This window comes from Colletotrichum orchidophilum (genome assembly GCF_001831195.1).
Source record: "Colletotrichum orchidophilum strain IMI 309357 chromosome Unknown Scaffold_278.1, whole genome shotgun sequence".
NCBI classification, from domain to species: Eukaryota; Fungi; Ascomycota; class Sordariomycetes; order Glomerellales; family Glomerellaceae; genus Colletotrichum; species Colletotrichum orchidophilum.
The window spans coordinates 1-16,467 of NW_019173234.1; the positions used below are offsets into that span (position 1 = coordinate 1).

Here is a 16,467-nt window from a genome sequence, read left to right on the forward strand (position 1 = left end):
AAAAAAAAAAAAAAAAAAAAAGGGTTCCAAAGTTTGATTAGTGACATGATTTCTCCATTTTATACACTAGTTCATACAAAAAACAGTATGCTACAGCGGAATGCCACTGGACGTGCCAAGATGTTGGTTGATACACGACCGATGAGCAAACTCCTTGATATACTATCCCACTCCTCTCTTTTTCTATTTCCACGACTGGCCCATACTCGAGAACGGCCACGTCTACCGCTTCCATTCGTGGTTCCACGCCTGTCGGGCAGGTGTCTCGCTCTGGTAACGCGCGTACTCGATGGGCACAGCATTGGGTCCGTAGACGCCCTTCTTCTCCTGGGCGACGCGGTACAGCCAGCCCTCCTCCCTGGTTCCGGGGCCGGCGGTGGTGCGGAGCTGCTCGTTGGCGACGTACATGCTCTGCTGGAGGCGGAGGAGCTCCCTCTCGCGGGCCTCGCGCTGCTGGCGCTGGAGGAGGAGCCAGGCGCGGTGGATTGTCCAGTGGCGGAGGTGGCGGTTGCGGGCCATGCGGAGCGGGGGGGGAGCCTCGGCGAAGAGGTGCTGGCGGATGTTTGCTATGCGGTTGCCGTATTCTGGGGTGTTGATTGCGGCGGCTTTGCGGGCGGCGAGGGGCGCTGTTGTGGAGAGGGAGCGGGTTGTCGTGGTGGTCATGGTGGTGGCTGGTGTTGTGAGGGATTGGAGGCCGCTGCGGAGGCCGCTGCGGAGGGGTGCGAAGGAGGCCATGGTTGTGGGTTTCTGTTATATGGTATCTCGAGGTTTAGCTTGCGGTCGAGGCTGGGAAAGAATCAATCGTCGGCGCGATCGGAAGTGGTGGGTTTCGGGTGTTGTTTGGGAGGGCGGCCTCGTCTTCTCTTGAGCGGAGGTGCGGTTTCTGCGGCTTCTGCGGGAGAGAGTGTCTCGTTTTCTTTTTCGCGCTGTTGGTGGTGCTCCTGTTGTCTCTTGCGCTTGGTTCCTGCGACGAGTCTTTCGGGCGCGGCGACGTGTTCAGGCACGAGTGTAGTGTCGTCGGCTGCGGGTTTGTATTCGGCTTCGGGCTCTGAGTCAAAATCCCAGGGTCCCCAGCGTGATTTGATACGGTGGTGCGCGGCTACGACCTCGTCGGGAATCGGGACGTTGGCGAAGACGTCGTCGTCGTTGTCTTGGGAGAGGACGGGAGAGGAGGGGTGCCGCGGTGCTATCGGGTGCGGGTGGAAGAGTGCGCCGGCGGCGGGGTGGTGACTTCCAGTGTAGGATGCGTAGAGGGAGGCGATTGACTGTCCAGGGGAGGGTCGTTAGTGAGGTGAAAGGTTGGTGGTGAAGCTTGGAGGGAAATTTTGGGAATGGGGAATGGGGGATGGAGGATGGTTTATCCGAGCTCTTCGCCGGTTGGGTGTGAGCCCGCAGGAGTGGATGGGATGGGGGAATTGGGACCCCTGCATGGCGTCGCATTTCAGCGGACCCCTAATTAGGTACGACGGTAGCAGGAGCTTGAGCTCGGACAAGTTTGAGCTGTCCAAGTCATGTGCCACCCACGGCGATCGACGACGACACCCCTCCACATATTACCCATCCTTCACGATGACGAGGAGAGGGGAAAGGACGGGATATTTAAACAGAGAGAAGCTTTTGCGACTTACCTTGCAGATTGATGCATCATACACCAACGCGCAGTCGTAGTGTCCCTGCTCAAAGACAAGATCTCTTGCCTCCCTCTCACCCTCCGCGTGGTGCAATGCTGCGATATCGCCCAGCGCCACATACGCCGACGCCGAGACCGGATCCCTGTCGGATGTCAAGATATCAACGACGGGGACGAGAGCCCTCATGAGTCTCCTGCCGCGTCGGACCTCGTGTATGGACCAGGTTCCGTGGGCATCGATGCAGATGTCGCAGACGAGCCAGGCAAACTCCCGCACCACGGGGCTGGCGCCAAGGAAGCGCGCGTAGTTCGCCGGGCAGATCTCGCCGAATCGCAACATCCATAAAGAGTGGATTTGCAAGAGGAGCTCGCCGGACGGGGTGTTGCTGCGGCTCAGCATATCGGTGCACTCTTCCGGGAAGTCGAGGGGCGACGAGGGGCAAAACCCGATGAGGGTTACGAGCTGTGCGAGGACTTTGGGGAGGAGGATCTGCAAGCGCAGCACGTCTTCCTTGGGATCGCGGGGCACCCGGCCGCGATAGGTAAAGTGCTTCCCATCGTTTGGCGCGAGACCTGGGTGCGCCCGCGGATCGTAGGAGAAGATTGGGTCTCCCGCGGGGTGGCCGAGGAAGTATCTCGTGTGTGCCAGCGTCTGGGCGACCCTGAGTATCTGACTCTCCTCCCCGTCTTTCCCAGCCCCCGTCTCCTGCGTATTCGAACCCTTCTTCTCGTCAAAGACGACGGCCGTTGATGAGCAGCTTCTCTCGCTATGCGGAACGGCCGTTGGACTCCTCTTCATGTCCAGCTCGAGCCAAACGGGATCCCAGAGGTCCTCGCGCCGGTCCATTTGTACCTGGAGGCGTCGCCGCTGCTCCTGGAGCCGCAATGCCGTGGGCTTGACGAGCTGCTCATCGGCCCTCCATTCCGGGTTCGCTTCTGGGTTGAGGTGGTCCACCACGAGGCCTATGTGATCCCAGAGCTCGAGGATGGAGTCCTCGATAGCGATCTGCTGGCTTCGGGAGATTTGTAGGGCCGAGAGGGCGGTAGCGCAGAGGTCATCGATGTCGGCGCGGGACGTCTGCCAGAATCTTCGCAGGTTGTGCGCATCAAGGAAGCGGTTCCAATTCCGGTTCAGGCGGGCGTCACCGGGGGGTTTGTTGGAGGGGCCTGGAAGGCCTATGGAGGAGGACATCATGAAGTTGATTTGGTGCTGATGCCGAAACTGATGATGATGCTAGTGTTGGAGATGACGCCGGATGCTGATGGAGATGATGATGGCGATGATGAAGATCGACTTGACGATGGGGCTCCTCGACAGTAGGCTCTTCCCCTGTCATCCTCAGCGGGTTGCAGAGAGCGCCGGATAGGAAAGATTCGCCAGGGACGTTTCGGAGAAAGGCCATGCTTCTGCTTCTTTCCTGATTATGGTTTTCCGTCAACTTTTGGTTTGGCAGCTGGCTGGCCCACGGTACAGAAACGCCACTGTGCACCCCATCCCATTTTACCAGCTCAAAGTCCCTCAAGCATTTATTCATGATGCTCGTTGCTAGGTAAGCCAGCCCCAAGAGTCAGGGTCATGAAGACTGGTGGTGCCAGCGGGACCAGGTCGCCTTCAACAACGGTAAGAGAGCACACGTTTTCCTTCGTCAACGGCAAAGGCTCTCTGCTTTGGGTAATTGCAAGCCATACATGTAGTGTACCCAAAATACAATTCAAGCCATCCATAGTTCTTCTGTAACCCCCTTTTGTTGCCTTTAGCTGCATGTTTGTTGTTGATGAGGAGTTTTGGGTCATGTACAGCAACAGGGCTAGAACTCGGTCTTTTGGGACATCAAAGCTTCTTATATGTAATTATATTTCTTGATCCTTCATCGCTTGCTGTTCTTCTGGACAGAGAGATCGGTTGCAACCTTTCATGGGACTCATAGCACTGGCACAACTACTACGCAAGCCATGAGTTCTTCATTTTCATCCTCAATGCCACATTGAAAAGCACCGGCGTCAGCTACATCAACCCGCTTTTGCTAATCCGACGCATCCAATGTCAATAACGTGAAGTCTACGCTAGTTGTAGTCGCCCTAATCAAGTTAGTACCTGACAAAGGCCACCGTCACATCCAGCAACTTTCCGATGCCAAGAAATGGAGATCTCTTTGCATCCAACACTCAAGCGTTGGTCCGTCCTCAAAGCCGGTTTCCCATACCCACTGTCCCCCCGCATAACCCACCGACCCACCAGAAGATCCGGCTTCATCTGGTGGCCGAGGATACTGCTCCTGCAAAACCACTCTTCCATGTCGCCGTCTATGCAAATAAAAAGCTAGCCGGGTTTGGCGTCAATGCTTCCTCTCCCAATCTCACTTCTCGCCGCTGAATAAACCGACCCATTGTTTTTTTTGGAGAGAAGCTTTGGGGTACCTATCGCCGACTCGGAGCAGCACATGTCACAGAACCTGTAAGAGAACAACTGGAAATCATTCCCGGGTTTTCTTCCCGAGCCCCCCGATCTTCATCCGCTTCTCCCCGAACTGCTCCCAAACTGCCACCGCACCCGGGGAAAAAATGTCTTTTCGCTTCGAACCAGGCATTAAACATGCCAACAATTACGAAGAATTTTTAGCCGAATTTACAGGAGGTAACATGGCTGTCGTGAGATGGAAGCACACACCGGACGACACGGACTTTGACGACGACGCCGCGTTCGACGCCGTTCGCGGGGCCATCATGTCGGAGAACAACGACCCGCAGAGGCTGCGCAAGGTCGCGGTCGAGATTGCGGCCCTGCTGCCGGCGCATCGGCCCTCTGACGACGTTTTGAAGTCGGTCTGGAAGTTGTTTGTGGGGTTGGCGCAGCAGACACCCTCGGGAAACATTGCGATGCTGGATCTGGTGGTGATTCTCGACCACCTCTCTTCGTCGCCTAGGACGACGGCCACGGTGACGACGGTAGGTCGAGATTTTGGAAGAAGTGTGTCGGTTTCCATGCTGATGGATTTTTAGGACGGCTTTGAGCAGTTGAGTCGCCTTCATGGTCTAAACGAACTCCTGAGGGACTGCATGACCAGTAAGTCTTGACATCTCTAGAGGCCTCAAACCTATGGTGTCCTCAAGCACGTTTGGGTACTCACACCAAAATCCGCCCAAAGCGCCTTTTGAATCCACCAACAGGATGGATACCCTCACCCGCTGGATCAACCTCAACGCCTTCGCCTCTCTTCTCTGGTCCTACAACCTGATCGACGGCCGAGACTTTGCCATCCAGCAGCTCCGGACCGCCTTCGAGGACCGGCGCTCATCGGACGCCAGCGACCGGGACGGCGCCGACGCGCGGCTCATGGCCGCGGCGCAGTGGGCCATCCACTCGTGCCAGCGGCTGTATCACCTCTCCGTGACATCCGAGGCGACCTCGCCGTCCGACGGGCAGACGGCAGCGCCCGCGGGCCCACAGGCGGGAGCGGAGGAGGCGTCGAGTCGCCCCCGAGAAGGATCCAGCGGTAGTGCCAATGGGAAGACGACGAAAAAGAGTGACGAGAGGTGGAAGCCCGGGCCGCGGTTCAAGGGGCGCGCGGGGTTCTCGTTTCGGAGGTGGGAGTTTTGGCAGCAGGCGTTTGAGGAGGCGCACGAGTTTGGGGACAGCGGTATCGAGACCAAGATCGAGGCTGGTGCGGCGGCTGGGATGATGGAGAAGGTTCTGTATGCCGGTTTTGAAGTGTAGGTGTGAGATTCACATGAGGTTTTCCGAAGTAGGCATGTTGCGTTTGCAGAGGAGAAGTTTCAAGAGTACCTGAAAAAGGAGGAGGTGGCCAAAGTTGTTGCGAAAGATCGATGGTCATGCAGATGCATCATATTGAGCTGTGGAAATTGGGAACACCTCTTGATGGTGTCCATTCAAAATGGCCAGGTTCAGAATTGGATAGTCTTTCTGGAGTTGGAAAACGTCTTCAGTTTTATGGAACTAGTTTACGATATTAAAGGGACAATTCGTCCTAACGTTGAGGATTTGCTAATCCTTCTCTGCTCTCATTTCAGCCCTGTTGCCAACTTGCCCTGGTGTAATGCTCATCGATCATCTACATACGACTAAGATGACTAGCCAGTTCAAGCAGCATTAGCAGGCGGCAATGACCGTCAGGACAGTATGCAGTCTTGATTCTCCGTGCTTTACTTCTTCCTCCTCTCTCTTCTTAACACAAATGATGCATAGACTAAACGTGGTCAAGGTGGGTGACGATGAAGCTGGCACACACACACATACATACCTACTTGATCTGACCATGTCTATCTAACCTTGAGGTAGCTTGCCATGGGATACATGAACGCATGAGGGCTGTTTCCACAGTACCGGCAGTTCCTCAAACCTCGATCTCTCTGCTTCATGTTCCAAGCTTTCTGCCCTCATTCCTCTTGAGCATGTTTGAAGCAGTTTCGGGGTACAGTCCGACGTGCTGCTGGGTTTGATATCTACCAACAAGCCATTATGACTGGACCGTTGTGAAACAAAAAGAGTACTTCACCTCCGACCTGACCACCAATATTAGCATTGAGCGTTTGTTAACTTTACCTTGATTCACCCAGTCCGCAAGAAGCCGGTCTCCCTATTCTTCCTTTCCTTCCTACAAATTCATTCCTGGCCGCACAAGAAGCCTGGCGTAACGGAAGAGGTCTTCTTGAAACCTCTTATCCTTCGACCTCCTTCAGCTTTCCAGAGAGATCTCCTTGTTCTCCTCTTTCTTCTCCTTCTTCTTCTTTTTCTTCTTCTTCTTTCCCGGCACCTCGGAAGACGGCGACGCCGTCTTCCAAGCCGCCCTCAACGCGGCCCCCGACAGCGCCGCCGGCCAATTTTCCCGCGACGGAGCGGCGCAGCTGGCCGTCATCGACATGGACATTGACGCGCGCGCCGTAAAGGGCGAGCACATTGCCTTCCCATATGACCAAACCACACGTCGACCTCGAGGCGCTAATGATCTGCCCGGGCGCGGAGGCCAACAACGGCGCCCCGCCCGTGGAGATCAAGACGGTCGAGATGGATGCTAAAGGTATGCCGCGCGGCGTCGTCAAGGTGTCGTCCTCGATTGAGGAGGCTGGAATCGCGGCGGAGATTGCGTATTACGAGTTTAAGAGGCAGAAGAGGGCGGAGAGGAGAGGGAGGAGGATAGGGCCAAGGCTGCGGTGGAGGAGATTGGTCGTGTGGAGGGTCTTGTTTCCAAGCTCGGGGTTGATGAGGTTGATTGTTTGATGCAGCTTCTGGTGAGTTGCGGGAACGTCCTGGATTACCTGTGGATGTGAAGACTGACATATATTTCGAGTAGAGAGCTCGGGGATGTGGTGTTGGTTTAGACGTTTGGATGCCCAACTTGCTTGCGAAGGGCAGGACATTATATAATGGAATCGCTTTGATAGACGTCTGGGGGGCGGAAGTCAGGACCTGTGGAGTGAAAGTTCCACTGGCCTGAAAGGTTTATGAGGGAAGCTGGAGGAAAGGTAGAAGGGCTTGCTGATTCCTCCATGAATCGATGGCCTATCTCGTCAAGCTACTAGACAGAGCAACTGATGGTAGTGGGAGGCACTCAATCTCCTCAACGGACAGAGCTCTTCCTGGGACTAAATCGCGCACTTGAAACTATTCATTCACGCGAAAATGGGCATTTGATATGTTGGGGGACGTTGGACAGAAAGGCAAGATCTTTGTGACAAAATCCCAAAACAGGAGCAGAACCATGCTTCTAGTGACAATCAGAGAGATGGAATGCTTTAGGAGCCCCTGCGTATGTTCTTATATGTGTCCTTGTGTACGGCTACATGACAACATGAGTAGGGCTAAATGACAGACAGGCATTGCTTAGAGGAGAGTAGCCATCATTTCACGGAAGGGATGTCGATGTTGGAGCTGCTCGCCGATGAGATGACATTACTGCGCTTACGGGAGACCATGACTGGCTGCAGTATCTGACCCGGCTCATCACCTGAGTAAACGACTGAGTAAAACTGTGAATCACTATCCAGCCTGTAGACAATGTCTCATCCCGTATCCATCGTAGAAGCACGCTCCTCTACCCTCGGGTTGGCGCTGGCACTCACTACCGGACCGTAAAGGCAGGAACGGTACGAGACGGTCCTGCCGTGATCAGTGGCCAAGATCCGGGTCAATGGTATTTGACAAAGAGGGCAAGCATGCTGTTCAATGACACGAGGCCTCGAGGGTGATGGTTGCAATCAATATATCAGCTATCGCAACAATGGTTCTTCGGGCGAAGGATCTTGATCAAGCACGATCTGGCTACCCTCTTTCGCTAGCAGGCCGGCAGCAAAGTGGCCAAAGTTCTCCCGAGGTCCGGAGCTTAACGGAAAATGGGAAGGCAAAGTTACTGCGGAGCTGCATCAGCGACGATGCATCGCAGCATGATTTAAGGGGTGCCTTCTTTCCGCATTCCCGTTTGAAAGAGAGATCCGGAATCAAGCCGGCTGGTGATGAAATCTCTATTTGGTCCACTGTGGTTAAGTAAAGACCACTGTACTAAAAAAGCCTGGAAAAGCTTGAAGTGCTGGCTAATTAGGGAGCTGTGTCGAATTAAAGAGTGTCAAAATGCGATGTTGGCAGAGTCATGCGGTAGGCGATCCTGACATCTCAACATCAACGAAATCGAATCGTATCATCTCCAGCCAGCCCCTGCAGACCCTAAACCGGGTTGGTAGACGTTTGATATTGCCAAGAGTCTCGTCTGTTAGCCGGAAAAAGTATGTTCTCGTGATTACCTAGTGGTACGGATGGATGCACCGCCGGAGAGCGCCCAAGCGTTCTGCAGATCGGCGCCGAACGCAACGCGACTCGGAGCTGCCGCCGGAGCTTGGCCGAAGGGCCATCATCCCGGAGGGGGGAGACGAGTAGGAGTAAGGCTGATTGGTGTATGGCTCGTGGGTGTTTCATTCTCGCATGGCGTTGGGGGCCTAGGAGGATGAAATTCGAACTCGAGGGGTGGGTTTGGGGCTCAAAACAATTGGACGTTGGGGAAAAGACCGCTATTTGCGTATACCGAGTAGCGGCAATGAAGCTACTAAACTGTGCAACTGGTTTGCTGGGCCATGTTCCTGGACATTCCTAAGCCTGGAAGCTCGACGAAACTGGCATCACAGGTCGAGTAAGCTGAGCACAATCCTCGGAGAAAGCCGCCGCATCACCCGATGTTCGAAATTCATCTGAATGACACCAACTGGCGCATACTATATGGAGATGCTGACGGGTAAGACCAATGCGGCTGACGAGCAAGCGCTTTCAGCCGCTCTCAACATGGTGGCACAATCTGCACGCATTGGGGGCTGAACGATGACAGCGTGGACTTGATCTGTCATCCCTCCGACTTGAACATGTTGAGCCAAGCCCATTCTGAGCCGGCAAGCTTTTCATCAATTTTGCAAATGGGTCATTGTTGCAAAGGAAGTGGTCCCGCGTCCGTCGCTGAACTCCGAGATCGACTGCGTCGCCCGTGGTGGCATGGAGCTCGAGCTTTTTGTCATTCACATGTGTCGCGGTTGGAGAGACGTGAACGATGCTATCAGGATTGTCCCACTCTGCCGTCCAATGGTGGGCCCGCCTGTGTACCCTAGACCTGAATGGGTTGAACTGCCGTGGAAAAAGAATGTGTAATTGTTCACTGTAAAACACGAAGGCGGCTAGATTGAGAAAAGACGATGGCGACGCCGACATCAAATTAACGCGGGCAGTAAAGGAACGCTGTGTAAGGTTGCGTCATTTGTCTTGCGGATTGAACACTGGCTTCTTTCTTCCCGTTTCTTCGAGAATGAAGCCACGGGCCGGCCTAGTTTTGTCTGTCGCAAGCGGGAGTGCTGATGTGTTGGCTTGCTGACCACGGAAAAGCAAGCCTGGCACGCCTGGGTTGCAAGCCACGTGCAAGCCCTGCTAGATTGGGAGGTGATGGAAGCCGTGCTGCCGACATTCTCGAAAGGTTGAAAGATGAGCACTGTCCAAGCGGACTGGCTTGATTGGCTTGCTGGCTGCCGGCCGGTCGAGAAGAACGACTTGCAGTAGTTGAGTGCTTGCACTGCTCATTCACGGAAGACGATGTGATTTGTTAGAGGCCGTTATCAAGATGAGCCAGAAAGGGACAAGAGCTGCAGGGTGTTGCGGCACTACCTCAGCCCCTGCAGGAGCCCGATGTTCCCTCGAGTGTAGTCCTGTGACGAGGTTTTGAAGTTGAGTTGGCTAATGAAGGACGAAGGGTGATATGTCTGCAGCAGCCGTGAAACGAGGTGCTGATCTGACTGTTTGTCTGATGGACGTCTGGATTCCCAACCTTGCAGGAAAACGGCATAGAATCAAACCTTGTTGAGAGCGAGAGAGCGAGAGAGAGATTGACAGGGTCAAGGAGGGATGAGCAGGGGTAGCCGGTGTGGGACTCGGGAGACGCAGAGCAAGCCAAGAGAAGGTGTTGTGGAAGTGTTCGCGGGTAAGAAAGTTTCCAGGCGGAAAATTTTCTGTCTCATGGATATCGGTAACCGGGAAGGGCGTCTGATATTACCCAAGGCTGCATCCGTTTCGCAGGTGCAGGCCGTCCGGGGGGCATCGCTGGAGCAGAGATGATTCTCAACATAGATTTTGAGTTTGGGGACGCGTAGAGGCGGTGCTGGTTGCTTGTCGCCAATGTGCTTTGGGAAAGTGAGGCAGCGAAGAGTGGACGAAGGAAAAGAGGAGAGAACGTACGTATCCGTACGGCCTACGGAGTACACAGAGTACCAAAATGGCTTATCTAAGCGGAGTCGCCAAGCTGATCATGCTGATATGTACTGTACATTGTACATCACGTGGAGACGTTGTTGGGCCCACCTTGGTATTTTCGCCAAATGTTTGACAGAAAGCAATGTGGGAACACCAAAGGCGTCACTGCGCATCCTTGTCACCTGTAACTGGTGGGTGACCATAAGGCGTAGGACCTATCAGAGCCCAGTGGTTGAGGCTTGGATGGAGAGATTACTGCGCAATTAAAAGGTCGAGTGTGCTACGTGCTGTATTCGGCACGAGTTTCTTCCAAGGTGGGTAGAATCAAGGCGGAGGCATAACTTGCCAAGTGAGGGTCTTGACGGTGCTCGCAAATACTATTATACAAATCGTGAGCTGCGAGACGGAGTGGGCGAGTGGGTGAGTGAGTCGAGAACTCGAGACTGAGAGTACCGTGCCTTCGTGCCGACATGTTGCTGTGTGGATAGCTGCTGCAGGTTGACGGATGGCACGGGGGGATGTACCTACCTGCTCCGATAAGTTCCTTCCCGCAATTATATGCGCCGAATCCAGGCAGAGGTACTTGGAGTACATGGAAGACGCAGGTGCAAGGGGCCCTTCCTTGCTTTGAACTGCCAGGCGTGCCAGGCCCCCCCCACGCTCTTCCCCGATATTAATCCCCCTCCACTCATCAAGCTTCTGCTTCGCTCTCAATCATTTCCGTGACACAGTTGCCCAATGTGCAACATGGCAGCAAAGCAAGGGAAGGTAAACCTTTCGTCAACCCGCTTCTGTTCATCCTTTCGTACGGAGTACGGAGTACCGATACACAGACACTCTGTATCCCTACTTCGTACGGATACACAGCACCATTGCGAACATTGGGGTAAAGAAGCAATCACGCGATACCGAGAAACGCGAGAAACGGAAACAAGCAAACGCGTACGCAAACACGCAAACAATCCGCGCCATCTGCCGTCGAACTGCCTCGCACTCTGGCCGCACTTTGGCTTTGCAAAGTCAAGGCTGGCGCTGATCTTGCACGCAAATCGTTGACCGCCCTACTATGTACACTGCAACTCGCAACTCGCGCCTTCACGTGCCTGTCCTCGTCCTCTCGTCCTCCCAGCCAGACAGCCACCCACGGCCGGTGCGCAAATGGGCTTGCTGGGCCGGCTGCTCGGGCTATCCCACTCAGACCAGCCTTGCTACCCTCAGGGGTCTGGCGCCGATGACCCTGACCCTCGACCCTCGACAGGTCCTTGACCCGCATGTCCCGGCCCTCAATTGACTCTGGCACTCTGGGTCCCCGGGACCGAATACCACTCGACTGATTGGCACTCCCTCAGGCACGCGGAGCCTGCTCCTCTTGGGTCTTGCCTTTCCTTTTCCCAATCCCGGCTCGATGCTCAATGCTCGATGAAGCGGCCATATCTGGTTCGTCGATCCCGGCTTCAAGGCCCCAAGACAACCCTATCTCGTCCCCCCGACCGCCAGTGGCAGCAAACAGCACGACACTGCAGGTCAAATGGCTTCGTGGAGCGAACTTGGAGCCTGCCGGTGACCTGGGACAACTGGCTGGATGCCGACATACCGAGAATCGGCCCTTGAACCGGCGCAACATGATGGCAATCGTATGTGTTCGATTCCTAGGCGGATGGAACGAACCGGCCAAAGAGGGGTGGCAGCCTGCAGGGGACCCTCGCATTACTCCTGCATCGAGTGCCTCCCCTCCCCCCATCACGGACGGTGGACCAGATACAACCACCTCTTCCGATGTTCAGGCTCTCCCACCCCTGGGTCACTGAATGGCTCAAGACTCAAGTTATCGACGGCAGCCACCAGTCACCACGCATCGCCGGCTCTGGCTCTGGCTTTGGTACGTAGTGCTGCTACGCAGTCCTGGACTTCTGGGCAGTCTGCAGGACCGGCCATGCAACACATCTGCCTTAACCCGAAAGGGTAGTCGTTCTATTCTTGTTCCCTTTTTGCCTTTATCTCTGGCCCATCCTCGGACGGCTAGAGGTGGCGTCGCCCACTGCCCACTAAACTCGTCTCGTTATCGCACGCCAATGTCACCAAAGACGTCGAAACTCGCCGGGCTGCCCGTCTGGGGTCCCCTCAGATTGGCCCTTTGGGCCTTTCGCTGCCCTCCCTCTGACTGGATGCGCAACTTCTGTTGCAACCCCGGTTCCTAAACCAATTTGTTCACCACAAAGATGACGGGGATCAACACCTGAGAGATACAGCGGACCTTTTCCACTTTTCTCCAGCCCGAAGTGAAGGGTACGGGGGTCCTCGGGCAACTTTGGGTGGGTGAGGCAGAAAGGCCGCGAGCGAGGAACCTGGTGAAGAGCATGAGCACTGATTCTTTCAAGCTGGCGCAGCCCATCGCCCATCCCAATCCAAGACCGTCTGAACCCAGGCAAGCCAGGCTGTCAGGGGAGGACAGACTAAACCAGACCGGTCGAGACAGTGAGGTTGAGAAGAGAGCCCCTCAGTCGGCAGCACAGTGGTACCACACTTTAGATGCCTTTCCTCTCCATCTGCGGACTCTTTCTTTTCTCTTGCTTCACACTCCTTACCCACTCACTCTCTGTACATCGTCACCAGCCCTCTCGTCTCGAAACGACGGGGCGATGCCAGCGAGGAGACAACCATAAATCCGAGTCACTAGGGAAACTGGAATTCCGAGATCCCGACAACCTGCACTTGAGCAGCCAAATAAACGCGGCCCCGACATAAGCCCAACGGTTGCCTGCCTCGCACGTTGTCCCTGTCCCTCCTTCATCCCATCCGATTTCTCGGGTCCAGCGAGAGAGAGACAGAGAGACAGACGGAGAGAGCCACGAGCGACTGAGGACCGCCTGTACTACCGCCGCCATCCAACCAACAGACAGGCCTCCTGGTACGCCGCGTTGGAGGACACGGACAAATACTCCCATCTTCGCTCGACGCACAAACATACGCCCATCATCAAATTATCCTTTTCTTTTGGCTCCTGGCAAGCCTGGCAAGGCTCAATACCAACAGTTCCTGACTTCACGCCCGCACTAGCGAAGATCCCGTGTCGGATCACGTCAATTTGGATGCAGGTCCAGAGAGACAAGCACCGAAGCCACTCTCCCACTGTTGCTGATAGAGCCAAACCCTGCCCTGTTCTGCTCCCCGTGGCCCAAGCCCAAGCCAGCCTTGCCTTGTCACTCGGAGGCATTCCATCGCTGCCCTCGATACATAGGAGCGCTGTTCCCCTCCCGTCCCAGCCCCCGATCATCCTTTCATAACTTTACCTTATTACTTTTTCTTCCTCGCTCCCGCGTTGCGCCCAGCGCTACATCCTTGGCCCCCTGGCCGCCTGGAAGTCTCGCACTCTCCACTCTAACGCCCTCTTCCTCCGTTCTAACTGCAATTACACTCCTTTCTCTTCTTCTTTTTTTCCACTGTCCGTTCCATCAAAAGCCGATCCTCGACGGCCGACGAGTCAATTCGTCCAGTACCGACAAATCGCATAGTCCAGCCAACTCTACTTTGCCGACATTCGTTTCTCAGCACTTCGACGTCCAACACAACCTTTGACGCACGAACGACCGACCGGGACCATGTCAGCAAATACCTGGCCCGGGGCCGACGGCTCCTCCCAGCACTCTGGGCAGCTGTCGCAGAAGGACCTCGTCCTCGATCAGCAAATGATTAAGCACCTTCTCAGCAGATACGGCCAGGACAAATTGAACCTTCTTATTCAGGAAACCACAACCCCTCGTAAGTCATAGCTGATGTCGCCGGCTTCTTCTGCCTTTGACTAATTAGCCGCAGAGTCGGATGGCGCGTCAATTGTGTCGTCGGCGCAGTCATCTATCCTGTCAGATGATCAGTCGAGCGTGTGGGATACCCAGAGCATCAGAACATTTTCCGATACCTCGTCCATCACTGGCAGCATCATCTCTAATGTGTCTCGGGGCACGTCTAAAATACTGGGCCGACGGAGCGGAAGCAGCAGCGCCGCGGCTGCTGCGCAGGCCCAGGCTGCGCAACAGGCAGCTCAGACGCAGCAGGACTCGGAATCATGGAATGGTATCGACGTACCCACCTCGTCCAACACAGCATCCGACGCTGCATCTGTCTCGACCAGCGCGTCGAAACAAAAAGGGGCTTTTATGTGCGGCTTTTGCAAGGAGGAGGATATCACCAAGACTTGCACGCGGAAAAACGACCTCAAGCGCCATATCGAAGACTTCCACAACGTTAATGCGCAATGGTTCTGCCGTCATCGTGGTTGCCAAATGGTGTTTGATTGGCAAGGTGCTTACAAGACACATCTGAAGCAGGCGCACGGCGGCTCAAGGATGTCGCTTGACGAAGCGAAGGTCAATCTTTGTCCCCAAGTTGTCTTCGCCTGCGGCTTCGACAACTGCTTGCAAGTATTCGAGGCTCAAGGCGACTCGGATGCCAGTGCGACGTTCAAAGAGTACGTTGGCCACGTCGTGAAGCATTTCGACGAGGGCTCTAATAGCGGCGACTGGTCTTACTCGGCCAGGATACGAAACCTCCTCAGGCAAGGCCAAGTGCAATCGGCTTGGAACGAATCGATGTGGAACGAGGCTTCACGAACGTCTCTGCAGTGGAGCCCCCAAACTTCTGGCATATTGAGAAAGAGACTTGAATGCCGGCATGTTGGAGATGTGAAACTGCTTGTGCAGTACGCCATGATGCTCGGTTCCGATCCGAGCAGCATTGGGAAATTCCGCGAGGATTTCGTCACACCCGTTGCCGATACGTGCACCCTGCACATGCCTGGGCACAAATCCCGGCAACAGAATATCGCTGCTCCTCCTGAGCAACCAGCCGATCCCTTCTCCTTCAAGATATCACGCGGAGCGAATCCTGCACTCGCTGCCTATATGGCCTCTCAACGCAGAGTCTATGTGCCAAGACAGCAGCGAGTTGTACGGCCGCCGCAGCTACACCACCCACACCAGCAAGTACCGACGTCGAACCCGATGGCGAGCCACTCGCGGTTATCACAATCATCTCACTCATCTCACACGAGCCATCACGGCCACCCACAGGTCCACCATAACAACCAGAGTCACAGCACACTCGGACATTTTTTCCAGCCGATGCCCGAATCACAGTTGTACGACCCGAACAGCAATGCCCAAGGTTTTGGGCCCAGCAGCGGCGCAATGCATCACAATGGAATCATAGCAGACGATATGCAGAGCCTCAGAGGCATGGCTGGAGGAGCAACCGAGTCGGCAGATGTTGAGATGCAGGATGGCTTAATGCCGGATTTCTCTTCGCCGTACGCACAACATTCGGCAAACCTTACAAGTCCATCCATCTCTGGCCACCCTGACGGATTCTTTCCTCCTGGACAGGCATACTAAGCCATCAAAAGCGGAATACCTCACGCCGACTCGACCGGCCACAGGCTCATGTACCAACAAAATTAGAAGCACATAAAACCCCGGCCCCATCTCGCGCAAGAGATGTTTTATTTAATCTGTCTTCACATTTGAATTTCTTTTGTAGGCGTTTCCTAGCAAGATCATATACCCAACATCGGTCGAACGCCATATTTGGTATATTCGCAGTATCTACAGCCTTGGACGACATACGACTGGACGGAAGAGGAGGATTGTACATGACAACTGGTTACTATGCCGGAGTCGTCTCTACTAAGAGCGGAAAAGGCCATCGAAGAGGCGGATATGCTCTTTTTAGAGAGACGGGATGAGGCTCATGAAGATAACAAGGACGGACTCGGTAATATTGGATGCGGTCAAGAAGGAACGGCCTGGATTTCCGTAGCACTATCAGGTGAAAGTACGAGGCTCAGCACCTGGCGCGTTATACCCACCGGCGAAACAGTTGGGATCAAATTATTTTCTACCAATATCATTATTTCTATCCCATTCTGCTTCATGTCCGTCTTGAGATGAAGACGAGTTGGGATGACTTGTGTAGCACAGAGCAATTTCTGCCCCGGCAGCCAAAGCAACCCGCGCTCGTACAATGCCGTGCTCCTTGCGCCGCCTGTGCCGCGCGTTCAAAGTCTGTGAGAAGATGTATTGACTCAGTCGTGACATCGGTGTCGACTCCAGGG

At 54.8% G+C, this 16,467-nt stretch overlaps 7 protein-coding genes across 7 annotated transcripts; 5 read left to right on the forward strand and 2 right to left on the reverse strand.

Moving 5' to 3' along the window:
• Positions 1–222: 222 nt before the first annotated feature.
• On the reverse strand, positions 223–735 carry CORC01_14367 (uncharacterized protein; the record flags this gene model as incomplete). The annotated part of the gene is made up of 1 exon (XM_022625978.1): positions 223–735. One exon carries the CDS (start codon positions 733–735, stop codon positions 223–225), a length of 513 nt encoding a protein of 170 aa, XP_022467507.1.
• Positions 736–797: 62 nt separating this feature from the next.
• On the reverse strand, positions 798–2,822 carry CORC01_14368 (uncharacterized protein; the record flags this gene model as incomplete). Its single annotated transcript, XM_022625979.1, has 2 exons — positions 798–1,265; positions 1,629–2,822. The coding sequence occupies 2 exons, from the start codon at positions 2,820–2,822 to the stop codon at positions 798–800; spliced, it is 1,662 nt and encodes a 553-aa protein (XP_022467508.1).
• Positions 2,823–3,994: 1,172 nt separating this feature from the next.
• Positions 3,995–5,345, forward strand: CORC01_14369 (uncharacterized protein; the record flags this gene model as incomplete). Its single annotated transcript, XM_022625980.1, has 3 exons — positions 3,995–4,576; positions 4,631–4,694; positions 4,777–5,345. Coding segments are annotated over 3 exons (1,215 nt in total), but the record flags the coding sequence as incomplete, so codon positions are not given.
• Positions 5,346–8,395: 3,050 nt separating this feature from the next.
• Positions 8,396–8,587, forward strand: CORC01_14370 (uncharacterized protein; the record flags this gene model as incomplete). Its single annotated transcript, XM_022625981.1, has 1 exon — positions 8,396–8,587. One exon carries the CDS (start codon positions 8,396–8,398, stop codon positions 8,585–8,587), a length of 192 nt encoding a protein of 63 aa, XP_022467510.1.
• Positions 8,588–11,427: 2,840 nt separating this feature from the next.
• Positions 11,428–11,652, forward strand: CORC01_14371 (uncharacterized protein; the record flags this gene model as incomplete). The annotated part of the gene is made up of 1 exon (XM_022625982.1): positions 11,428–11,652. The coding sequence occupies one exon, from the start codon at positions 11,428–11,430 to the stop codon at positions 11,650–11,652; it is 225 nt and encodes a 74-aa protein (XP_022467511.1).
• Positions 11,653–11,773: 121 nt separating this feature from the next.
• CORC01_14372 (uncharacterized protein) lies at positions 11,774–12,169 on the forward strand (the record flags this gene model as incomplete). Its single annotated transcript, XM_022625983.1, has 1 exon — positions 11,774–12,169. One exon carries the CDS (start codon positions 11,774–11,776, stop codon positions 12,167–12,169), a length of 396 nt encoding a protein of 131 aa, XP_022467512.1.
• A 1,791-nt stretch (positions 12,170–13,960) lies between these two features.
• CORC01_14373 (uncharacterized protein) lies at positions 13,961–15,748 on the forward strand (the record flags this gene model as incomplete). The annotated part of the gene is made up of 2 exons (XM_022625984.1): positions 13,961–14,120; positions 14,169–15,748. 2 exons carry the CDS (start codon positions 13,961–13,963, stop codon positions 15,746–15,748), a joined length of 1,740 nt encoding a protein of 579 aa, XP_022467513.1.
• Between the last annotated feature and the right edge of the window lie 719 nt (positions 15,749–16,467).